This window comes from Pomacea canaliculata, linkage group LG3 (assembly GCF_003073045.1).
Source record: "Pomacea canaliculata isolate SZHN2017 linkage group LG3, ASM307304v1, whole genome shotgun sequence".
Taxonomy (NCBI): domain Eukaryota; kingdom Metazoa; phylum Mollusca; class Gastropoda; order Architaenioglossa; family Ampullariidae; genus Pomacea; species Pomacea canaliculata.
Genome location: NC_037592.1, coordinates 38973261 through 38999818, shown reverse-complemented (window position 1 = coordinate 38999818; position 26558 = coordinate 38973261). Strand labels below are relative to the sequence as shown.

The following is a 26558-nucleotide window of genomic DNA, read 5'->3' as shown; positions in this document are numbered from 1 at the left end:
TCAGTAGCGCAGCTGATCTTCTAGGAAAGAGGTCGACACGCCTGACCCCGAGAACTTTCGACCATCCCTCTACTCAGGCTTCAAAGGTACCAACAGTAGTAACTGACCAGGCAAGTGTCCGTAGTCAGTTGTTTCAAGCTCTGCAACGGAATACATATTCTGCCGTGAAGTGTTGAGATGTGCGGGATGAAACAACACTTCAGGTAGACGTGATGCTGCGAGATGTCAAGCCGCCTGTCGCCTGACTGTAAAGAGAAGATGGCCTTGTCAGCAGCAGTCAGCGCCAGGCGCGGGGCAACATGTCAACGAGAAGGTCGTCACCACAACTCCAGCACCTCCCAGCCGACTGACGTCACTGGAGGTAGGTAGAGTGTAACAGCGCCTCGCACCGTCGTAGTGAAGACTATGCTCACACACAAAACTCTGTTACATGAACATTTCACATGTATACGCTTCGCCTCACTGCTAACGGTCTTCCGGATGTAAGCAAATTTTTACAAGTGTTTTTTAAAATAACCAACACTATCTTATTAGTATTATTTACTTCACGATAAAAATTAGATGGTTCGCCTGACATAAAATAAACTGTAAAAAGTGATTGTCCACCATGCATTCTACTACCGCTCATTCAGTCCCCGACAGTTCTGGGACTCAGCTTGCTAACAACTTAAAGGATAAACATTTTCTCACCAGTGAATCGTTTTCTTTGCATACTAAGACTGAAAACTAAAATCTTTTGTCCTCTCCCTGTCCGCACGAGTGTGTTCAGACCGCGCAGCCCTCGTCATCTCGCACCGTCTGACCTTCCATGTAGTCGACAGCTCTGCTTCGTCTTCTGTGAGAGGGCAGGGTGGCAACAAGACGTCACTGCCGAGAGGTGAACTCTGTCACTGCAGTCTGCTCTTGTCAAGTCACGCCGTGGCTGCACCAACGCGCTAGTTCACCTGCCCGACCTTTGACCTTTCCCGCTGAGGTGCATAGTGCAGACACCTGCACACCGAGCTTCCTACCTGCCCTTGCCCATGCAAACACACGCTGGGAGACGTGGGGTGGAGTCATTGTTGTCGACAACACAGCAGGCGACACCCAGGCCTGATTTCAAGCAGCAGGGTCAGGCAACAGTGTTTTCGCATAAAGGTGTCAACGGCTCTGCTGTTTACAACTCATTTTCCGCTTTCGTCCTGCCTGTCCTGGATAACGGCGACTCCCATGGTCTAAAGGTGACGATCTCAGGCTATGTCACTGACTAGATACCATGAAACTCTCGCACATTATTCCCTTCTCTGGACACACAAACACACCTCGGTCTGCATCAAATAAAACAGATTATCGGGGCACAGCAAGTCGTCGCATTTCCATAGCTCTAAAAATTACATGTTATGAAACGTGTTTGGTAAACAAAAATCTCGACAGCAGCGAATGCTACACAATATCACCATCATATATATACATCTACAAGCAATGTAAACGACAGGCCTTTGTCTACAGCTGTAGCACTATCGACTACCTGCTGGTGATTATTTTACAGGTATGTCAGACATTTGTTGTGGCAGACATTCCCTGCACAATCTCATAAAAAAATGAAGCATGTGACCTGTATACTTGTATTATTACATTCCTGGTGTGCGTTATGCACATCTCTATGTAACTTTGATGTGTTTACATTTGCTATCAACGTGCCACTCGGAATCCGAGAGTTGGGGTGGGGTTGGTGGAGAACGGGTAGAAAAATATTCAACTTGCTTGTCTTGATACACCTGGATAAGTTTGGATCCTGTGCGTTAAAACAGACACTTGAATATTTGGAAGAGAGAAGAGTAAGTTGTCGGATATGAGATCTAGCAGCTAGCATGATATCTTGAAGCTGCAGGCAGAGCAATAAGCATAGTAAACGTGTCAGGAGCGAATGGTAGCAAAATACCAGCACCCCTCTGCCCCATGCATTTGTCTGAAGGACTTGGGGGACGGCAGAGAGAGGGGGAGGGAGAAATAGCTGTGGGTAAACCTGCAGTTACATCCGTTTACATTTACATGCTAAATACCCAAAGCTGCAGTAAAAATCCACACAGAGATGGAAGGGCTCTGCTTGCAAGGGAATACTAAGCGGGCTGCATCACAAAGCAGAACGAGAGGAATTAATGCAGAGTGTGGAGGCGGGGAAGCTGTGGTTCTGTCCTTGCAAATGGAATCATTTGGCTGGAATGTGTCGGCAGCCGCCTGGTGAGCGGGGACATCCTGTGAGTGACCTCTGACCTCTGGAAAATGCCGTCCCGTGAGACAGGGTGAGGACTGCAGGCTTGACACATGTTATTTCGTAAAGCCGCGGCCCATGGGTGTACTCCAGCTTGGTGTTTAGTCTATTAATATTAAAGCCACATTGACGGTGAACGATGACACACAATGATGAAGGCCAGAATCATCGCAGTGTAATACTTTGCATGTGAGGACTTAGCAGATCATTAACAGAGTGCGTAGAAAGACTAATAACATAAGCGAGTCTGGCTCATCAAACTACTTGGTTACACAAACAGCGACCATGGAAAAGCTATCGAACTAATCTTTGGTGGTCATTTGTGTGGCAGCATCGTGTGGCGGTGAAGGTATTCTTCATTGCAAAGCCACTACATCACACGAGGGAGCACCAGAAGTTATGGCTCTCCTCATGTCTATAGAGAATGGGAACAGTTTGCATCAATGATGAACTTTGTAAGGTGGAAACGTCGACATTTTTCCTCGAGCGCCAATCTTTATCAAAACAGCGTGGAAGAGCGCAAACGTGGAATCACAAGGTGGCTGGGGTGGGAGGATTGGCTTGCCTAAAAGCCGTATCAACACTACATCCCCAACACCTTGCAAATACCAGCAGGGTCAGGACACGAACTGGCTGGGAGATAAGATAGGACAAAAAAGGACAAAAATCTGTGTTCCTCGGATTTGAAAGATAAGATAGTAAAACTGCCGCACCCCCCCCCTCTCTCTCTTCTCTCTCTCTTCATATCATCGCTATTTTCTGTTGTCAAAAATAATGTGAGAAAACTGTAAGTCTTCGCAATTTCAGAGAGAAAGGCGCATTTCATGTTTAAATGCTCAAGTTCAGTGAACCTTAATATCATGCTTGGGAAGGACTTTAATCTGGACAAAGCTACCATTTTTTATATATAGTGAAGAGCACGTGCGAGGACAAAACCGTCAAAAATGAAGTCAGCCACAGGTGGTGGTGAAGTGACTGATAGTGTCACCACTCTGATATCTTGTCAGTGTCTAGCGAGAGTGACAGAGACCAAAGGTGAGTGAACGACGGTGTGACTCATTACATTCCCTCCACTGCGACTTGTCTATTCGAGAATATCATCAGCCGACCCTCACCACACATGAAGTCAGCGAGAAGAACACTACCAGCAGATGCCCTACATGCCGCGCGCAGCATGATCTAACATAAACGAAGTGTGCACCAAGCACAAAACACAAAGAAACGGAGAAAGCTAAGAACGGACTTCTATGCAGCGTTTTCTCGCCCTCCACCAGAGGCGTGGCTGTCACGGTGACGCAACAGCCCTCTCCCCCACGTCATAAGTCTTGCGCAGCACGTGACTGATTGGCCAGATGACCTCGGGGACTGTCATTCATTACGCCCTCTCCACCTGACAGATGTTCGTACTTCTAAGCCAGACAAACCGGATCAAACTGACACCTGAGATAACGATCCGCGGCACTTCGTGCTAACAATCTCCCGATGCCCGGTTTGTGATTAAAGGGGCCTGCGGTTCCTGGACTCTCACTTCTCGGCAAACAAAACAAAAAAAAAAAAAGTGTGTGACTCTTAGTCGTCCTCTTTGCAAGTTTTTTTTTTTCTTCACATGCCTAGTTGGCGTTCTGGCTGGCTACTCACACGCAGGGCAGTGCTTATTGCCAGGCAGAGGAGGCACCTGCCTCAGGCCCCGCGCTTTTAATTAAAACTGTGGCCATCGTGGTCTCGGGAGCCCCGCACATAACGATGCCTCGGGCCCCGCTCACACGTGTTCAAACTTACGAAGCAGAAGACCACTGCCCCCAACACGTGCGTAGTACACAGTAGGTGAGTACACTGTCCGCTCACAGCTGGCCACGAGTAGCCGACAACAAACAACATTTGCCCCGCGCTCCATGACCCCTCCCGCAGCTGTTCACTCCTCTAGTGACACTCCCTTCACCACGCTGCACGGCAACACTGACCGACATTCTGGACGGACATCGGTCAGTAAATCGCTGATGCATGTAAATATGACTACTCTGCTGTATCTTCGGGTAGTGGGGACCGTCCTCAGACTCGTCGGACCAGAATGTTTCTAGAAGTGGCAATCGTGAACACTTGCAAAACGCCCCAGCACTAGCATGGGGTTAGCGTGTAAACAATAACAGTTTTAGCGTTTGTGACATTGTTATTCGTTGGTATATACAGGGCGGAATGGGAAAGGGTCTACATGCCAAGAAAACTAGGCTGTAATAAAAGCAAACCGTGAAATAGGGTCACTGGCAGGTCAAACAAGTGACACAATCGTAAACCTTTGGCCTCTCGCAATTATCACAGTGGTATGCCAAGGGCTTAGCACTAAGGTAAGATTAGTGACAACCCTGTAGCATCTCTTGCCTCCGACACAATCACTCGGGTAACGTGGCAGACAGCACTTGGCCAGTGACATTAGCAATGGCAGGTGACATCACAAACAGCCAGGAGAGAAGAGGGATTTCCGGTAAGTGGGACTAAGCCTTTTCGTCGACATCCCACCATCAGCTTCAGAAGACTGCTGGGAGAGCTGAGCCCGTATGAGGGAGCATTAGGCTTACCAAGGCTATCATCCTCCCACCACCACACATGCCGGGGCGATAAGCCTGGTTAATCACCTTGGCCCACTATTCCGACTGGTTAATGTTCTTTACAATGTTAATCGTTGTTTACTAGGCTCGCTGAGGTCTAAGCCGTCTTACAAGCTGAATGCTCTTCACGTTCTTGGTGCCGGGTCCATCAGTTGGGTAACACCTCCTCCTCCTCCTTATCTCGGCATCACCTTTCTGACATCAGGATTGTATCTAAAGCCCTTTGAGAGAATACACTGACCGTCAGTCTCCCAGCTGGCAGCAGTAAAAATGTCGACTATCAAAATGTTGCCCCAGGTTGTTCATGCCACAGATTATGATCGCCATCTGTCGACATCTCAGCCAGTTCTGCCACCACCACCAGCGGTCAGCGCATAGGACTGCATGAGACTCCGCAGTTAGCAGTCTGTGTTTAGTCTCTCGGGCAAGGTGAGGCCAAAGCTTCGGATAAAAAATAGTCGCTTGCAGGTAGGATAAAGGATGACAGGAGGTGGGGAAAGACGAGACAGGTGACTGGAGCGACATCGGACGGTGACGCGAACGCGGAAAACAAAGTAGGGGCAGGAAACATGGCTGACAGCGCTTCACTCCCACCGCGGTGAGCGCAACACGCCGACAGTATCCAAGCAGCCGACCCCGGGGCGTCGTCAAACGAGGAGCAAGGAAAGGTGTGTGTGTGCGTGTGTGTGTAGTTCAGCCTGCAGTGCACCAATCAACTGTGTGCGCGGCGTGTGTCCGTCCGTGTGTGTGCTGCTCGCCGGCGCGCGCTGTCGTAGTTGCAGTCGGCCGCTGGCTGGAGGTAGCGTGCCGTCCACCTACGTTGGGGGCAAAGCACATTGTGGCTACCCCACCACAGCACCATAGTGGATCGGAATATGGCGCGGCCTGTGTCGTCTCTGTCGCTTGCTGGAAGGACATACCATAGAAGGGAGCGTACAAGCCAGGTATGTAAGCGGGTCGCTTTCTGTCTTCGTCATACTCACAAAAAGGTTTCACTTTTGTCGCAAATGTTGACCTGCTTGTCCATCTAGAGTAGAGTATCTGGGGCGAGCTGTTTACTGGTGGAACCGTTTACGGAATGTGTTGGTAGTAGATTCGTTTGCACTCCGGCCATTATGTTTTGATGAGGTATCTGTGAAGGTCACAGCAGTGTGAAATACGGTTTTCCGATCGAACGATTTTCTCACGATACTGCCCACCATACTCGTCCCTCTCTGTATATAGCTGCAGCTTAATTTGAATGTTTTTTTAACCCTCGATAAGGCTGTGTACACTCCCCTGTCGGTGTTCACGCTGAATGGGCCACGGAACTATCGTGCCCTAGTGAAGACATGCAGCAGTTTTTAATGGAGTAACGTAGGCTTGATAATACTGATAAGAGCAACATCTGTACACACAGCACACCACACTATATTACACTATGGCTGTTTATTTCTGTGTACCAGCCATTCCTCCCACCTATCCACCCACCCCGTAGCCTAGGCAGCAGGGGGTAGCTCTCAGCCCGGGGCACTAGCTTGATGATTGCACACAGCACAGAGAAGCGCGTCGATACAAACAGTAACGTGAGTTCACAATGATTGCACAAGGCCGCCATTGTTGTCAGCGCTCTCACTACACATCACAGTTTGTGCTGAGTATGTAAAATCTACCGAACTGACGCTTTGAACTGTCATTAACATATGACATTAAGTAATATCAACACAGTACTGTGTTTGTTATTCTCTCTCACACATACAGTTTTTGCAGACTGTTCTCACTTTCTGCAATGCAGCACTGGACTATACAGCATCGGGGGCAGGAAGAAAAGTCGAGATGTATTCGACAAAGTGTTGACAAGCTGTTAAGAAAGGTAGTGAAAGATGCTGTCCCGCCAGCTATAAATCTGTCCTAGCTGTGCAGCCAGTCGTATGATGCAGTAAACCCCAGCTCCTACATGTTAATCCGCTGGAAGTTAGTCCTACCACCGTCTATTTAGAGGCGTTTCCGCCTCCTACACATCTACCTCCAGGAGTAAGAGGGGTGCCTGGGAGGGAGGAGGGAAGATGTTGACAGCCAGTGTTGTCGCTGTAAGACAAAACCTAACTGGTAAGACACTGAGTCATGGCCAGGCTCTTCCCTGCAGAAAACAATGGCCGCTGGCTGTGACGTAAGGCCACACGTGCTGGCTGGCCGGGCGGAGAAGCATGGCTGGCTACCTAATAAAAGCTGCTGACCTGTTGTGGCGGCGTGACACTGCAGCAGGTCTGTGTGGCCGCACGGTTCCGCACCACTTGTTAACGGCCCGCACCTCGCGAGGTGGCCGACAGCTGACGCCTTGTGTTGAGTCCATGATGCTGTGGTAAGCGTGTAAATAGCAACATATTGTATAAACCTCAGCTCTCTAACGGTCTTCTCGCTGTACTTTGATACTGATGTTATGGTGGCACACGTCGTGTACATGGCTCACCTTATTGTGTCGCTCCGTTACATGGCGGTGAGCTGTTTATAGGGACAGGGGGTAGATCAGTGGTGTACAGGAGTGGTTCGGACCGCGGAAATTTCAAATTTAAATGGCCGCATTGGTTTTATTACAATTCAGAACTAAATGTACTGTCGTGACAGTAGTATACTAGTCAGTTTACATCAAATTATATCGTAAAAGTATACAAAAATTTAAAATAAGTGCACTGCGTTACTAAAGTTAACGGACCACCTGACTCATGCGTGCGGCCCACACGTTGAGAACCACTGCTGTACAGGAACGACTGTTGTCTTCCAGTTGTTGTTTTTTTTTCTCTCACACACACACAAATAGAGGCAGAGCTGCTGCAAGTGCCCTCTTCTCGTAATCCGTTATCTTTGTTAGGTTGAGGTTGAAAGTAGGAGATTAGCTCGAGTAGGGTAAACCTGACTACCTCCCCCGTGATAGGAATTGTCTTGTCACGATACACCACATACTGTAGTTGCCAGGACCGAGTAACCTCAAATTAAAAACAACAACTTGACTTAATGCCCACGGCATTCTCATAGTCTTGACAGTTGGTGTGTCGTATAACGGTTGCTATAGCATGTCTCGCGATTTTTTGGGAGACAATATCAGATCGTCGTCTTTTTTTAATTTGGTCTTTTTAACTGCATGCCCTCGTCCCTACTGAGTATAAGGTCGACCGTTGCTAGTCGCTGGAGTTGCCGAAGGGAATTCCTGCAGACAAGTATTGATTGAGTTGGAGGATAGCGGGAAGAGGTCGATATCGGTCACATGTGCCTAAGATTATGTCCGCTACAGGCTACAAGGACAGGGACAGAAGTTTCAAAACAACTCTTTCCTGTCTGAGCGATCTGGTCTCACAAACCAAAGTGATGATTTTCGGGATTACAAGAATGGACAAGTCTGTCACAAACACGCGCATATCCTGATGCGATACGATGAGGGTGGGAGAGACTGGCATGAGGCAGCATGAGATCGGGTGTTAAACACCTCACCAGTCTGTTACAGTCAGCCGCGATCGCACTTGCAGACCGGACGGTTCGAAGTTCATCACTGGGGTTAGTCGGGTCACACCACTGTCTACTCTGTGTCATGCTTTGACGTCGTTCACCCACCCGCGCACTGAGTCACGCATCGGAGCACGAGCGATTGCTAGAAATACTTCCGATAGTCATCAAGGGCCACAATAGGGGCTTTTATTGGAGTGGCTCGGTTTTTTTTTTTTTTGTCAGTAAACCCCCGCGCACACCGTCCTCTCATCTCTTTGCTGTGAAGTTTAACCAAACCACGGGGCCTTTTCAAGAGACGAAAACGACGCTTACCTAAGGTTTCCTGTCTAGTGACCTATCCCTAAAACAACCATTTTGGTTTCTGTTCTGATCACATCTTTGTGTGAGGCACCTGAAGGGCGAAAAAATGCCTCGAGCGACAGAGAACACGTTGGGTGCGCTAAAAGTTGGCAATCAGACATCGATTACTTCGATAATATATATGCGATCACATCAAAGTCAATTTTTGTTAGTTTCTTTTTTCTCCTTAATCACACGGTGGCCTGGGGCAGCCGCAATATACAGTCACGTTCAGTTCATTTAGCCCCGGATGGCGGTCTGTAGAACTGTAGGGGCTTCATTGTCCGGGAGAAGGTGCAAGGGTCTTCGCCCCGGAGGCCAGAAATAAACGCGGATAGCGGCGCGACAGCCATTTCCTGTCGACCATCATACGTCACCCGCTGTGCCTCACGTCTAGTGCTGTCGTCGCCTAGGTTATCGCGGCATGCGTCAGTAAAGATCGAGCTGACTATGCAAAAGGCTTAATCTAGTCACAGTGCGCACCAGCAGGATCAGTTTCTCATGTCCTGACTGCTGCCAGGTACTCGCTTGTCTGCGGGTCTATATTCGAGGTCACATTCGCTGTCATATGAGTCGCTGGCGGAGATTCCGGCTCATTAGTAGCACTGCCCACAGTGGGGATCCCATGTCGGATATCCTTTCTGGTGAAGACTTCACAGCCTGTTAAAAACATCCTTCTAAAGTTTCTCATCCATAAAGTGCGAGAGGTTTTCAGAAGCTCGGTTACAAATGTTGAGGATTTCTGTCCCCTAACCCCACCAATATGATTTGAGACAATGTTTTATGCATGTAAATTTGTGTGTGATATCTTGTAACAGTTCATAACGAATCATCCTCTGCCAACAAAATATTTTAAATGAGACATCCTATCTGTCATGTTTTCATACCACGACTCCCTTCCCCAAGCCAAACTCTTTTCGTTTTGAAACCATCTCTGAGAGGATTTTCTTCACATCTTTCACGCAGGATTCTAGTCGTTGGGAAACCCCGTACTACATCGACAGCCTTCTTTAGTCGAGCGGTAGAATCACAAGACATCGTCTGAAGGTACTTTCTGATACTTTCCCCGAAAATCAGCTGACGTGCTGCCGCTCCCATAGCCACACTTAAATATAATGTTTCTCGGTGTGTAATTTAGTCACCATTTTTAAGTAATATAGGGTTTTCTATGGTCGTGAAAGGAACAGCGAATGAGGAAAAGTAAAGGAGGAAGTCCATGATAGGGAGGAGGGAAACAAGATGACAGATAACACTGAGGTTCATTATGAGGACAGTTTCTACTCAGTACGGTTAAATCCTGTTCATGTGTGACAGTGATGTCGACAATCTGAAACCAAAAGTCGCAAGAGTGCGTAAGAACTAAACAAAGCCAGGCTTACACCCTCGAGACAGCTTGACACACAGGCAGCAGTTGTCAGCCGTCCCGGGGCGTCAAGTGTCGCCACTTGCTGCGGCTGCTGTACTGTCAGAACATCGCGATGATATCAGCAGACGAGGTGGGGAAGGGAGGTTGCGGACTCAGTCAGCACCAGGCGAACTGTGCTCAGTCATGCATGTGCTGACACTGTCTACTGGGGAGGAGGGGTAACTTTTTATGCCGAGCCAGCAACTTAGACTACATCATGGGTAAAGCCAGTCGATCCTGTCATTTGTACAGAAAGAGTACGGACAGGGGAGGGGAGGTGCACAGAAATAATTTTTCTAAAAGCTAAGATACCTTCCAAAGATGATAACTTTCGGTGGCAGGCAACAATTGGCAGTGTGTTCATGTGCTACATCAGTTGGTCTTATGTTTGGTGATTCTCAAAGGGTGACATTGAGATAGGTAACATTCCACAAGGCGGTTTACAGTTATGGGACAGTTTCTCGTGAGAAAACAAACATCGTCCTTTACATCCCTTACTACCACCGCCGTCCTCATTTTCCCTTTGCCCCAGCAGAAAGGTCATCCCTTGCTACCATTATTGTCGTCGGCATTTACATGCACATTTCTGTTTTGCACACCGATAGTGGCATTGTCTCTCTCATCACCACTTTACACACATACCCTATTAATGCAGCCACGCCGCTCATGCATTTCAAAAGAAATTGGATGAAATAAACCTTCATTTTTACTCGAAAAGAAACTCATTTTAGCGTCGCTGAACTTCAGGAAGCCATCACAACATTGACAGGCTAGTCAGATCAATGGTGCTGAAATTTGTGAGCAACATGTACACAGCTAGTGTTGATTCTAGACATGATTAGCGAATATTAACAAATTTCGTATTGCACCTTATCGTAGAAAGCTAGCCGCAAAATCTCATTTCTACTAGATTAAGAGAACCTAGTAGTCCAACTCTTTTTCCGCAGACTCTGATATGGTGCCAATAAAAAAAGGAGAGAGAAAAAGCAGCCCGCAGTCGCTTACAGGTAAAATAGTGAGGTGAGCAGGCCCCAGGAGACGACCAGGGTCGGATTACGGGTGTCATTAATGTGCGGGGTGGAGGTGGTGAGAAAGGACCACTGCGGATGTGCGGTGTCACACGAACTCTCACAGGCTGCCAGCCGCGGTAGGAGGTGACTGAGGTGACTCACTACTCAGCACCGACACGCACCGGCCTGAGAAACACGGCTATTTTCACCGTGTAACCTGCGCCACAAGCAAGCAGACGTGTAGGGAGTGTGTCGGGGGGTAGAGGGCATGTGTGTTTGAGGGAACTGCATGCGTCGCTGCAAAAGCTCAAAACGCATGCTGTACCGTCGCTGCTGGCAGCTGCATGCTGCAGACAAGAGTCCACCATCTCACAGGACCGGGGCAGGATCGTGTATTGACAGTTCACTTCTCTGAATCTCATGTTCCTCGAAAGACGGGAGTGCAGATACGTGTACATTACACTCGTTAGGCGAAACATAAAATTATAAACTACAATAGTCGTCATTAGCCTCTCAGCCTTCATTCCTTTCCCACCTGCCGCACTACCGTTATTTCCTTAATTCTAACCCAAATTGCAATAAGTACTAAGATGAAGAAGGTATGCGAAGAAGACCAACTCCATCAGACAGATAGCTAGCTACTGGAGACGTGGACTGATAGGAGGGATAATTAATATAAGAGCAGGTTTAAAGTCAGGTAGCAAACAGCTTAGACAGGGATTCACTCCACTTTACTGCAGCCTCCCTCTCCCAAGCTCCATCTTGGTGCACGTAGTTGTTTTATCCCCGCGGTAGGCTTGGCGACGTTCTCTCGCCGTTCTATCGATCACAGGCCGTGGCCGTGATGAAGAGATGAGATGCAGAGGGCGGGTGGAAAAGTGACCAGAAATGGGCGGCCACCATCACCACCACCCAGTCCCTGCTGAGTTGGGTAGGTTCTGTGTTCTCTCAAGCGCGTGCCACGCTCGTCGTGTATAAAGGAAACAATTTAGAGCAACTCAGCAACCTCATACCAAAATAACTTTACACTTCTGCTTATTGCAACCCCTTTCCAGCTCTTCTCCAAGACTTATTCACATTCTAGGAAGGAAGCTCACATAAGCAAAGAAAGGAAATGAATTGACATTTCTGCAAATTCAAATCAGCCTCGTCATTTGCCAGACAACGCTAGATTATCTTAAGACATAGGACTGTCAAGGGTGGGAGAGGGAATGGTGAGGTCATCGAGTTGAAGAGGGGAATACCCGGCATGCTGCAGGTACAGGCAAACCAAACAACTGCTTGGGGTGGATGAGGGGGACAGAAGAGCCAGATCTCTACAAAAGAGTTAGGATAAGCCAGGCAGGCGCTGTTTGAGGACCGGGCGCGAGCGCCCTGCATCTCCGGCACGTGCTTCCTGGATTACCTTCATACCCGGGATCAGGGGATGGGGCGGGGTTGTGGAGTTTCTGCCGAGGGACGGAGTGCGTGCCATTGATGCCAGGCTCCCGCAGCAACTGGCGAAGTGTCGGCAGTCAAACATCACCAAGAAGGTTCGGGAAACAGTTGCTAGTTTCATCTCGTACAGGAAAACCTTTAGACGCAGGACACCAACGTTACCATGCCGCCATCTGTGGCGAGAGAGCTTATCTAGGCTCGTGGAACCCTGGTGAGTGTTCAGTAGAGTCCGTACATTAAGACGACCCTTGCTGTATCTCGTGGAACCCTGGTGAGTGTTCAGTAGAGTCCGTACATTAAGACGACCCTTGCTGTATCTCGTGGAACCCTGGTGAGTGTTCAGTAGAGTCCGTACATTAAGACGACCCTTGCTGTATCTCGTGGAACCCTGGTGAGTGTTCAGTAGAGTCCGTACATTAAGACGACCCTTGCTGGTAAATGACATTGTACCACTAAAATATTGCCAACCCGCAGCTGTACGTTACTCGGGGCAGGACAACCTTTTTGATCAGCTACCAGGCGGTAGCACGTGAGATTCTGTTGCTGTTTCTGCAGCTCCTGTCTGTCGGACCGTGTGTCAGGAGGCCCCGAGCCTGCATAGACGGCTTCCCTCTTCTCTCTTTTCCGACGGAACCCCAGTAGTCACGAAACGGGTATACTACTCGCAGCCTGAACATAAAAGCTTGCGGCAAACCCGACTTCTTTCTTTGTACCCCTGACTGCAGCGTTTACCTGGCGGGCGCGAGCGCGAAGCAGGTCCCACGCACACAAACACAGTTCTCGTGGTGGGCTGGCGGTGGCCAGGTGAAGCAGTCAGTGATAAAGACGCCCTTTACCCGGGCCTTCGCGTCGTTTTGTATAAACACCTCCAAGCTCTTTTTGTGTGGAAAGTGGGTTTTCTTTCAACACCGAGACCATGCGAGCGATGCTTGTTGGCCTGCTTTTGTGGCAAGGACGGTTCGCGGCTTTCTTGCACTAGTCACCTTTTCTCTGCACCAGTCCACAGGTACGTGTATACGTGTGTTAGCGCGCGCGCGCGTCGTGCATAAGTGAATATTCGACTTGGTTACAAATGCTCGTTTAAAAAAAAAAAAAAAACCTGTAGATGCATAACCCTTGGTTACAGACAACAATGGCAGTTAAGACATTAAAGAGAAGGCAGAGATTGCCTACTGCTTGCTACACACGATTTCGTTTGGACTTTTACTGCCTCCCAACCGTTCCTGTCTTTCACGATGTAATTAATCATTAGTCACCTGTATAAAATAGAAAAGACAGCGGGAAGTGTCTTTCTTCACAAGCAGTCCGGAGGTTTTGGAAGGAAAACTATCATCAGACGGCCCCGACAACACTACACGTGCTTTTCAAGTAGCTTAGCATCATGTCTTGCTGATGTTAACATCGTGTCTGACCACAGAGATAGTTTGTCACTGACAGCTCGTGTGTAGGCAGGCGAACGGCAACTCTTCTTATCCCTCCACAATTCTCCCCCTCCCCCCGATACACGATGCTTTCTCTTTACCGTCCAGTCTACAGTTCAGTCGAGGTAAATGTACTAATATAGCATGTATCGTGGCATTTTAGTAAGCATACCTAAGCAGTCAGAAAACCGACATGGTGTGACACTAAACTGTGACCAATGGATCTGCGGTGAAAAAAGTAATAAAACGCGAAATTGCATTTGGTCCTCAGGAACACATCAAAACCATTAAAACATTGCAGTGAATGAGAAAGAAAGGAAATAGCCGTGACAAGCAAATGAAGCTTCTACACAGCGGATAATACTTCTGTGTGATGGTCATCTCCCGCGAGATGCAACAGCGGTTATCGTGCACAAGTTGCAGATGGGGGGGCGGGGAAGAGCTATCGAGATTCTCTGTGAGTTGTCTTTTTTCTTTCGCAACCTCCCCATCTTCTCCATCCTTGTGATTGTTTTATTGGCAGGCTTGACGGAAGTGGTGAGTCACGCCAGCTGCTAGCGGGCAACTTAATGATCTGTCACGCCGGCCCGTGGCCAAGAATGCCCGCACCTCCAGGAGACACCTTAAATAAAACAAATAGTAAAAAAGGAAAGCGAAGCACGCAAGGTTGTCGGAAGACCCCTCACATGCAGGGAGGTGGGGTGGAAGTGATGGTGAGGGGAATGGTGGGGGACCCCGCAGCTTGGCAACAGAGGCTGCTGGCGACATGATTGATTTCTGGCTGGCATTCCCATACAGCAGTGCGAGAGATCCCATGGCCTTCACCCCCTCAGCACTTTGTGAACAGCACTTGCTGCAGTAGTTCCCACCCGGACTGGTCGGCTGTTGGACTGGGCACACTCAGATTTCGGTTATGTTAAAACAAAATGTCGCAATTTGCACACTTATAGCTTTAGGTCTTATAATCTGCTGCTGGGGTTTTCTTACATGACTTGAGATATTTTAACATTCAGAGAAAAGCCAAAAGGGTGTACAGTGTTTTCTGTGTCAACTGGCTGCACACTAATAGACCTTTTGATTGATTTCAGATTACATCCCTTGCTCTTGACGGACACCTAAAGACCAATGTTAACAACACCAAGTCAACAAACCCTAATGGTACATGTCCATGAATGTTTCCTAATTCAAGCGTCAGTTGCCCAGACATAATGGCAAACACCACTCGAGAACCTGTTTTTTGGATTGCATGGATTATGCCATTTGTAGTTCATACCTGAATTCCTCTGTTGGATTAAGTAATTGTGCATTGTGAAACAAGACGGCCTGGGATCTTCTGCTGGTGATCATCAGAAGTTTCTAATGGATATTATGAACGTATGTGGACTAAAGTAAAGGTTTTATCTGCTAGTTGTGATTGTGGAAAAATTCACAGTTAGTGCTGACCTATGCCCTAAAGAACAAGACATAAACAATATTTTGTGAAAAGTTATTTCACAAGTGTTGTATGATGGGAAAACTGTAAAGTCATGGAAAGGAAGATGGGAGATCATCAGTATTCACTGCCCTACTGCTATGTCATCATGTTACTCATCGCTGGTCCCACCAGCATCTTGCTGCCGGACACTGGTCTGCATGTGGCAGAGGCAACAAGTCAAACCAAGTGCACACACAATCTAGAGCACACAACTGCTAACTGCAGTGGATTAAATTTGGAACAGGTTCCCTGGGGCTTGCATTACAACATTGAGATATTAGACCTCAGCAATAACAGGTGAGCATGCTTTTTGTATCTAATTAGTATAAAAAATGTCAGCAAAAGAAAGCCTTTTGTTCTTTATAAAATTTAGTGAGGGAGAGGAAATGGGCCACTGCCCTCACAAAAAAGCTGACTGAAGAAAACTGTGGTCTTTTCACATAATGAACCCAAATAACTAAAACATTAGTTGACTATCTTAACTCTCCCCACTATTCCTTCCACCCCCTCCAATGAGTACAGACAAACTAGAAGTTAGAAGTTGTGTGTAATACTTTCTAGGGAGAGTTGCTTACATTAGACCACCCTTTCAAGTAACAGAATCGTTTCAGATAAGAAACTGTTATTACATCATTTGACATCAGAAGATGTGAGAGTATGTTTTCTGCAGATATTCCATTCCATTGTTATTTTCAAAATAAAAGTATAAGGTTTTCAGAGTTAAAAAGAAACTCTTTTCCTTGCAGATTCACAGGTCTGGTACCCTATGCATTCAAGACGCATGGTTACACCAGCTTGAAAGTGCTGTATCTGCGCAACAATTCCATTATTAATATCCACGTGGAGGCGTTTTTAAAGCTGGATTCACTGCACACCTTAGATCTTTCCAACAACATGCTGAATGCTGTCCCTTCAGAAGCCCTCTATGTGCTTCCATACCTGCACAACCTCAACCTTGCAAGCAACAACCTTATGCTGATCCCAGACTTTGCCTTTCAGGGGATACCGACACTCAAACAGCTCGATCTAAGTGGTAACCGTATCAGCGACTTTGAAACAAAAGCACTGTCAGGTCTTACCAGTCTGCAGGTATGTCTTAAATATTTTATGTATAAGGTGAAGATAATTTTTTTTATTGTGGTAAATGTGTCAATGATTCAAAAAGCAAACACATTTTGCTTTGGCTTTTAAAAACACTTAAAATATAATAAAGTTTTACTGATGATCAACACATTTTTCAACATGTTTTGGTAGCATCCAATCGTTTTTGACTTAAGATTTATGAAAACTGGACGATTTCTTCCTTTCATTCTCTGTTGGCTTTGTTTCTTTTTTAGATCCTATGGCTACAAAAGAACTCACTACATAGTCTGCACCCAGACACTTTCAGGAACATCTCAGACAACCTGCTGCAAGTACATCTCTATGACAACCCTTGGAACTGTGACTGCAGGATACGCTGGTTACGTGAGTGGATGGAGAACGACACTAATGCAGTGTGGAACATACCTGGAAATCCTGTGAGATGCAGTGGTCCTTATAACAACCAAGGGAAGTCTATTAGGTCTGTTCCTCTTGATGAACTAGCATGTAAAGTGGAGATGCGGACTAGTGGCTCAAGGCAGTCTGTCAATAAAGGGACAGACGCTGTCTTAGAGTGCATTTATTTCTCCATTCCTTCGGCCAGTCCAACATGGCTTGTAGGAGACATGCCTATTGACTTTAAGCAAAAGTCTGAAAAATACGCTATGACTGTGGAAGGTTCACCAACTACAACAACCAGACTATACATCAAAAACTTTGAGTATGATGACATAAGGGAATATGAATGTTTTGCTCAAAATGTGCGTGGTACGGCATCAACAATTTACAAAGTCACCCTGACAGGTGTTGACTTTGACAAGGTCACGCATACACCTATTGGTGGTCTCACACAAGCAGGTGTGGACACCAAAAGCATTGTGATTGCTGTAGCTGTTGTGTGTGGCATCATTCTGACTGTTGTCTTGGGAGTTCTCGTCTTCTGCACAATCAACCATATTCAACGCAAGCAGGAAGAGCGACGACAAACAGTGAGGGAGAATGTAAAGAAGCATTTTCTAGCCAATGGTGAGTCTTTCAGTAAAGAAAGCAAACAACCAGACAAAACAGCAATGGAACAGATAAATGAAGACACAAAACCAGATCTTAACAAAGCTAATGGGACAGGTTCTATGCAGTTCAAACAGCCTGGTGACCTTGAATGCACCAATGAAGCTGAACCTTTATATACTTTTCAGCAGCCTAGCTCCCCTTTTGCTAATGGGAACACCTATGTTTCCTTTAGTGAGGTGGCTGTTCCAGAACTAGTGTCTGCATACCCAAAATTGCAAAACACTCGACATGAAGACTCACATGCAGAATCTACCACACCACTCCTTGATCACTATGCCCCTGTGTTTGATTCAGAGGATCCCTTGGATGACTCAGCCATCTATTCTGTGTACGAGTCTGCGACATATCACCCCCGGCGCAATTATTATCCAAGCGTCAACAGTTCAGTTCCTCTTACACCTGGCAGTATACGATCTGGCTCCATGGCTCCAAGACATCCTGATTATCAAGACTACCGTGAAATGCAATACCCTTTTTACACCAACCCCCCACCACCTCGTACTTTAAGTACAAAAAAGAGCATGTCAGTGGGGAACCTTGGATATCTCCCTCCTCGCAAGCCACCAAGAAGTTTTCACTCTCGAGAATATGTGGAAATGAGTCCACATGACACCAGTGGCAGTGCAAGTGACTATATGACTATGTCCCACTCACCTTACTATGGCGTCAAACCTGGAACTCCTGTGTGAAGTGAAAATTGTATTGACCGAAAAAAAGAAGTTTTATAATAATTTTAAGTGCTCAGATTTTAAGTGATATTCTTGTGTGGAAAAACATAGGCAAGAGCCACTGAACAAAGGCGTAACAAAAAGTGAAAAGGATTTTTATGTGCCATGTTTGTCCTCTTGGATAAGCCAGTTTTTGAAAACATCTTTTCTATGGCTGTGGACAAAACCCCAAAGTTTGAAACTCAACAAGCAAGTGTAAAACTTGATAAAGTGTAAGGACACTCACTTGATACTGATCTATGGTATAGCTGGAGAGGTAGGTAATGATGCCCCTAAGTACATCCAAGTGCCTCAGACTGCAAGTCTGTTGTGCACCTCAACCACCTTGTAATGATACTCAGTGATTCTCAAGGTGTATAGATTTACGAGACCCTCTCATTTTAGACTGCTGGGTGACGGTGGAAGCAGTGAAAGAAATGCTGTTGCTACAACAAACTTCTAAAACCTGTTAATGTATCTTTATAAGGTGACTTTGCTCAGAGGTAATTTCGAAGTAAAAGGAGTATCTGATAGGTGTGGAACGATGTCAGATTACTCGTATTGGTGATGCTTGCTCAAGGACAGTTGCTTTAAAAGCAATGCTATTATAAATGGAAAAAAAAAAAAAGATTTACATGATCTACAGTGACATGAAATTGCAAAATCTGAATGTTCAGGGAAAATTGTGTGCCGACAGTAACAAGTTACAAGAATGAAAGACATGATGTTCTATTTTTGTAAAAAAAAAAATTGAGGACATTAAATTTGAAGGGTTTTTTTTGTTTGTACATGCAAAAAACATGCATGGCTATTCACATGCATGCACACAAAAATATGCATGACTACTCTCTCTGTCAAAATTTGAATTGATTTGCTGTGGAGAATAAGAAAGTATACTCTAGTAACAGTAACCAGAAGAGACTTGGTTCTCCTCTCCTTCCTTTCTAGACATGCACTTTGGTTTTTTTTTAAATATTGTATACTATAGTATCCAGCAGGCAATATCAGAGCAAGTCCATGTCACACACATGAGAAAGTTGTTACAACATTGTGGAGACTTAAACCAGCCCAGAAGTATTTATCCTAAACTGAACTGCTTAAAGTGAAATGCTGACCAGGAAAACAATCTATAAGAAAGCACCTCGCCAGTTAATTATCATAAACACAATAATTTTTAAAAAACCCACAAAGCTGTCCACTATATTTTGTAAAATTTACCTCCAATAAAATAGGGACCATGCAGATACTGTGGCAGCAGATTTTATCCAGAAATCATCATGCACTGTAATCAAACTTCACAAATGCATTTTTTTCTGGAGGCCTACACTTAATATAGAAAACCATGAATAAGCTGCTTAAACCCAGTTACCTATATCCTGTTGGGTTTTTTCCTCCTTTTAATCTCATTACCGTGCAAAATCTCTCTTGGCTTTCTTTACTCAGGATAACAAGAAGTAAATTTGTACAGTTAAACAAGGTAAAAAACTTTTTTTTGAAATTTACATAGTCAAACTACAAGCTTTAATTTTTTTTCTTCTGTATGTGTGTACCCATCTCCCCCTTTCATCTTTAATGTCGTGCAGTTCTCACTCCTTTCATCTGCAGTATCATAGCTCATTATATCACTGTGTATTCAAAATTATTATAATTATTCTCTCCCTCCATTGATCATTAAAGAATAACATGGGACCACCAAAAAACATAAGATTTATGGAAAGATCCACAGCTGGCATTAATCTCCAGTAAAACTCAAACTCTTTGGCAAAGGGCTGCCAAGGGAAACATGCTCAAAAACTTTTTTGTGACAGTATTATGACAAGTATGTAAAAACAGACTGGCAACAGCAAGATAACCACGCCACATGGATCCAAGAAATACTTAGCATTAGGCTTTAACAAATGCAAAATCAGGACTTTCCTAAGAATGAGATATCAACAATTTCATTCAATATTGCTTAAATTTGATTGTCACTGAACCTTCTAGACTAAAGAAGATGGAAGATTTGTTTTATAACAGGAAACACTCAAAAATGCATTGGAAATTTACTTGTCACAATGGCCAAAATGCCACATCCTATTAGTTAAAATTTTTCATTCACTATCCTATTTCTTTGTATAAACAGTACATGACCAGAAAAGGAGATTTCACTGATATATTAGTTTTCCCAAGCTGGGCAGCTTAAGAGACATAGGAAGTCTCAAAATACAAAAGCAAACACAAAAGTTACATTCCTACTGGTGTTAAGCTACAGAAAACTCCACTATGATCATGAAAATTACTTTTGGTAAAGATCATGGACATTCAACACATTTCTCTTCAACCTATGATCATTGTATTTTTACTAGGAAAATTTTTGTGCATTAACAACTTGGCTGAACTTTAAAAACTTGCTTATAGTATAATTCAAGAAATGTTTGGTGACCATTCAGAGAGGTTTTTGTTTCCAAGCTAAAACAATGAAAGTGGTGCCGCCTCCATGGAACGCTGGGCTTTGCTTTCTTATTTTAAAAAAGGATCCATTTTGTGGTTAATAATGGATTTTGAAAAGGAAGAAAGGGCTTTAAATAATGCAATGCTTCTGCTGTCATGTTTATAATTGGGTGCAAGTGTCTTAAATAGTTTACATTTTGGAAAAGCCTGATTTTTTTCTAAAATGTTAACAATGTACAGCTTCCTAAAAACATCCCTGATGTGAAAGGTGGAGAATTCAATTGTTAATTTCCTTTAGGATTTTTTGAAGTTAATTTTACAACTTAAGGAGCTATTCCATCAGATAATTCTATTATTATTAATAGTAGTCTTTAGTTTGAACCATATGCAGCACTTCCACTCTTCCCACCCTCCCAAAATCTGTTTCTAGCCTGCAAGTCAATTCACTTGAATGCAGAGCTTAGCAACTGCATTTGTGTTCTTGATAAAGACAATTTACAATGAGTTAGAAGGTACTTATTAAAAGAGGTTTTTATTTAATTTTCACAACTGCGTTCAACTCATGCAGATCTAAGCCTGCTGATTTTTTAGTATTTTGTGTAGTACACATCTAAACTTTAAAATAGGGTTTAATTGTAACTTGTCATCCTGCCAATCAAGAATTTGTTAGCTAAAAGTTTATGGTGTACAGGTAAAAAAAGGTGACTAATCTTATTTGTTTTAAAAAAGATTATACATCAATTTGTCTTCATCTTGTATAGATTTTCCCAGACCTGCATTCAAAGCAGAAATGCTTTTCCTGTGTGTAAAATGTTTGCGGCACCACAAGGCAGATTCTAATGTTACAGTGCACTCATATTAAGATTTCCTCACTTTTTGTGTTATGTTTTCAATCTTCAAAATAATGAGATTGTTTTACTCTGCATTTTTTCTGCTTTGTGGTTTGTGTTTTGATTTTAAACATGGAAATATAAACAAGAGGAGGCATTTTGCTTTTACTAGTGTGTGGCTGTTTGCTTGAGAATGAGGAGAAAGCAATAGGTATGTGTTGTGTCAATATGTACATGCATACTCATCAGTACTAGTGGAGGTAAACAATGCTCAAGAATTTCTATTTCAGAAATTGTGGGGACTTGATATTTTTATCTGTTGAACCTAGCTAAGAAATTACATGTATATTATCTTCTAAGTTAGAAATGGATATAGTAGCATGGGGTGGGGGAACAAGTAAGTGAAGATAAAATCCAGCTCCTCATTTCTTGCTTTAATGCACAAGTTCCCAAAAGGTCTTCCCTCAAAGTGGGTACTTGATTTTCGAAGGAACAAAACGCCTGTGATTAGGCACCAGACCAAACATTCAGATAACCTTTTGACTGCCTAGCTTCATACTGCAACTAACTGCCAGAGGAGTCTGAACCAGGAGGCACACAATATAAATAAACCATAAAACATCTTTCAGACAGGTCTGCTGCATGCTTCAATAATTTCCTTATCCTCAAGCATTCTAAGAACTTAACTTACATTTGTTGTCACAAAATTATTGTAATCTTTATGCACTCTTCTCCCAGTGCTTGTCCTTGGTTCATCTTGCTTGTCCACCATGATGGCAATTGTCAAATTTGCATCACTTCTCACCTGTTCTTCACAAAACTCGCTAAAAAAAGGTGTTACTAAATAGATGCAGCATTTCTGGTGCAATCTGGGGAATCCCAGACTGAGAGCATGGACGGGAACTGCAACTCAATAATTATGTTGGCTAAACTTATGGAACTCTGCCTGGAAACACACACATACCCCCCAGGATAATCTGCCGGTCCCAAGCCCAGATGAAGGAGGACGGTTGGTGTGGGGCTAGCAACCCCAGCTGCAGAAACCGCAAATACAACACAAGCACAACGATAGCCTGGACAGGTTTTGCGGTCCTATGCTCCACTGGGGGGTGATTAGGAACAAGAAACTTATCATAGGGCAGTTTCTAACGGTGCATGAATAGCAAACTAGCCACAGGGCAGGGAAGGATGTTAATTAGGCATAGCTGTACAAATGTGACCTTTCTGTGCATGATGTTCAACCCTTTATCAGGGCTTCTGCTTACGCAAAAAATTGCATACAGTACGCATTAAAAGTTCGGAGGACCCCTTCAATTTTTGTCGATGGGGTCCCATTCAAAGTTGGCCGAAGAACAGGGACCCCTTAAAAATCTGAAGAAGGGGTCCCTGGGGCCCCAAAGAATTTAGCCTTAGCAGAAGCCCTGCCTTTATCTTAAGTTTGGAAGGGTTGGGAGATATTGACCCAGATTTTAACAAAAATAGCAGCTTGACCCAGACAGTTGTCACACCATTACGCCTTTAAAGAAGCACAGACCAGCACCTAGTGTTCTCAACTATATAGCATGTTCAAGAACACAATCCTGTCATTTATTACAAGAAGGGGTATTCTTTACAAAAAAGGAAAAATATTTGTTTACTTTCTCTGATAAAACAGATCTGTATATTACAAGCACCAAACATTTTTTAAAAAAATCTCTTAAATAATGTAAATGACTGCTACAGGCTTGAAATTCTACCATACAGCTATTAAAATATCCTTTAGGTAACACATTTCTCACACCAGTGCCATGAATATGCATGTGTGAAGGCTTTGAGGCAGCCTTACTGAGGCATATAAACAACCCATAGTTTATAGTGTCTCAATACCAAGAGACGACTGCATCATAGTTCCTTAAAGTTCACTCAAATTGTATGCTAGAGGTTACCAGTTCAAGCTCTAAAAACAGAGCTGAAGTCTAGAAGTGAATGGGCCGAGTTGTCAGTCTCTCAAATAGCCTGCTTAAACTGATCATAAGTCCCATCATTGTATGTTTTTAAGAACCATTAAGAGAAGTATTCAGACCTTTATTTAAGGTTCAGACTATGAACACTACTGGGACTGTAGTGTAGTACCACATATCTTGATGTTCACATAGAATCTCAACAAGCCTAAGGACTTCTATAAGTACACACCTATATATATGAATAAACTATAAATGTGTGTATGAATGCTTTTGTACAAATGATCATAGACATCCTTCTTAGTCTAACCAAAGACGTGTATAGGTGGATTGCTGTCTGTCTGCAGAGACCAATGCTTAGCCTCTTGCGAAGCTCTCTGCTATTGTTAGTCTTGGCGAGCCTAAACAATCAATGTGACTAAACCGAAAGCTTTGTTCAAACCTGCCTCATTTTAGTAGTCAATCTGAAATGTGAATAAACCAGAAGCTTTGTATACACCTGCCTCCTTTTAGTAGTTAATTGGAAACAATCATCTGCCAGCAGTCCAGTAATACAAGTTCGTGGTCTAACAGTTCATTGAAATAAAAGATGCAACTTGGCCATTTACCTTTTTCTCTTTGTACATCCTATTTTCAAAGACCTGACCATCAGGCCACAAAAACATTAGTTACATAATTTCAGGAACAAACTATACCAGCCATCCTCTTTTAAGGAACAAAAGAGTGTCCCAGCGTGTCTATAAGCAGAGTTATAATTGGTGTCCAAGGCACAACATGAGGAAGGTGCGAGTCCAACCATCTCCACCTACCACATTTTACCTTTCCTACTAAATCAAGGTGAACCAGGAGCTTACCAGATGCAGGCTGTGCCAGAACTACAAATCCACAACCTTCTGCATTGAACTCAAATGCACTATTCAATAGCTGAATATGCTCCCAAGTCTGGGAACAACTAAAAACAGACTTTAAGAACCTATACTCGATATTAATGTTTCATTTTGACTTAGAGCAATGTGTTCTTTCTGTGCCATGCCCTTATGTATGCATCGAGTGTGAAATATTGTCACCCTCTCCACCTGAACCAGTCAGCAGTTAGCATAGTAGCTCTCCTATGTTTAGGCTCCTAGGGTTATCTCTCTTGCCCAGACTAGCCCATTGAGCTATGTAAGCATTCCACTTATTCATGAGAGTTTCTTATGAATTTTAAAAATATCTGTGCAACTTTAATTAAAAAAATAAATAATAAATACAGGATGTGACAAATGAAGATCTGCTCAAATGTGCTCCTACACGGTCTGAGGCCAACTTGTTCTTCTGCTAACAGTTCCTCGCGGTTCCTGATTTGATTATGGAGTACTTTCAGCATCATTTTGCTTGGGTGGCTGATTAGGCTTATGGTTCTGTAGTTTTGGAAGTTTGCCATTTCCTTTCTTTGTAAGTGTGTATTACATGTGATTGCATCCATTCCTAAGGTCATTCTTTGCATACTCAGACTCTTTGCAAAATATGCTAAACTTTTCTCCATAATGCATCATAAAGTGTCAGGTTAAAAATGACTTTTAGCATTACCACACAGTCTGAAGAAAAGGCAGACAGCATAGTCTGCTTGGGTGACCTTGGTCTGTACAATATGTAAAGTTATGAAAGAATTTGTGCCAGTCCCCAATTATTCTCTGAGAGTTGGGCCTTCTCACATGGACACATATTCTCAAATGTGTGTCAATTTATAAGACCCTTTGTGTCAAGCATCTCCATCAGCCCCAACCCTACACCTACAGGCTTAGCCACACGATCTTAATATAATATTATTAATATCACAGTAATATTAGAATTTGTAGAGTGCATTTTCCTTTGAGGAGGCAAGCTCAATGCAATATGCATAAAAGACTGCAATCAAACTTACACCTAACCATGCAATGAAGAAATGCAAGCATCAGCAAACAGAAGATATGGCAATTATAAAGAGCATAAATGATTATAAGGAATTGGTGGAAAAGTTAATTGGAAGAGTATATCATAAAGGTACCTTTTTGAGGCCACAAAAAAAATTTCTATAGAAGAAAATGCTTTTTTTTAAATAAAAGAACTATAAATAATAAAGAAAAATGTCTGATGTATTAGAATCAGCAAAATATACTGAATAATCCTATAGCCAGTGGTTGATATAGACATAAACAGCTGTCTGAATGAATCCGCCATGATGGCTACCACAAAGCACAGCTCTTCATTAACTGACAGCAAAGGCATGCATTAAATAATTCAAAAGAAATCTGTTACATATAAGCAGCAATATGTCAAAAATGGGTTGATTCAGAGACTCAAATCCTGGTGACAAGAAGCATTAAAGTACAAATGAAGTCATCCATTTTAGACACAGAAAACCCCCACAGCATATCTTTGAAAGTATGACTGCAAAAGCACAATTACACAGATCTCTTACCTTCTGCATGATGTGGTCAAAGTTGATTCCCAATTCTGCACAATAAAAGAACCAAATTAAAGTAACTGCTGAAGATGGGTGGGTAGATAAGTGCACTGATACATACACATTAAAATCACATTGATTAACAGAAAACCAGCACTGGCACTAGCACTGTAACTTAATATACAGACCATATTACATCCTTGTAAATTGCAAAAAGCCACATTTTCCATTCCATTCTTAGAGGTGACCCAATACTACTTTTGTGTTGTGCTTTGCCAGCTTTTCAAGACCTACCTGATTGATGATACACATGCTCAAAAAACTCCTTTCACATCTCTTATTAAGGTCACAAATGAAATTGCAAGGAGAAACATTAATCGCGAGGATTTAAATAAAAATTTCTTTGCCTGAAGCCATGCATGATATCAGAACTGGTGGAATCATGGCTGACCATAGCATGGCTGTTACAATATTGAACCTCATAAGCCCAAGTACTGATGCAAAAACTACTGTGTCATTGTTGAATGCGCAAAACAAAGTGATAGAATAAGATTGTATACGTTCCCAAAGGATTCATTGTTGAGAAGACAATGGACCAGCTACACTCATGAATGTAAGATGACTTCACTATGTGTAAATGGTACCCTGTCGT

At 43.9% G+C, this 26558-nt stretch overlaps 2 protein-coding genes across 5 annotated transcripts in view; one reads left to right on the top strand and one right to left on the bottom strand.

Moving 5' to 3' along the window:
• LOC112558993 (protein YIPF5-like) overlaps positions 1-26558 on the bottom strand; it is a 48533-nt gene that overhangs the window by 17828 nt on the left and 4147 nt on the right. The window contains 1 exon segment of the mRNA XM_025229786.1: positions 25922-25956. Within this exon segment, the coding sequence (XP_025085571.1) occupies positions 25922-25956 (35 nt within the window).
• Positions 120-21698, top strand: LOC112558992. 4 transcript variants are annotated; one of them, XM_025229784.1, is made up of 4 exons: positions 120-361; positions 15035-15717; positions 16167-16509; positions 16758-21698. In XM_025229784.1, the coding sequence occupies exons 2-4, from the start codon at positions 15473-15475 to the stop codon at positions 18261-18263; spliced, it is 2094 nt and encodes a 697-aa protein (XP_025085569.1). In that variant the 5' UTR covers positions 120-361; positions 15035-15472; the 3' UTR covers positions 18264-21698. The 4 variants fall into 4 exon arrangements, with proteins under 4 accessions (XP_025085569.1, XP_025085567.1, XP_025085568.1 ...); XM_025229782.1 differs by lacking the exon at positions 120-361 and adding an exon at positions 5532-5798; XM_025229783.1 differs by lacking the exon at positions 120-361 and adding an exon at positions 7035-7195.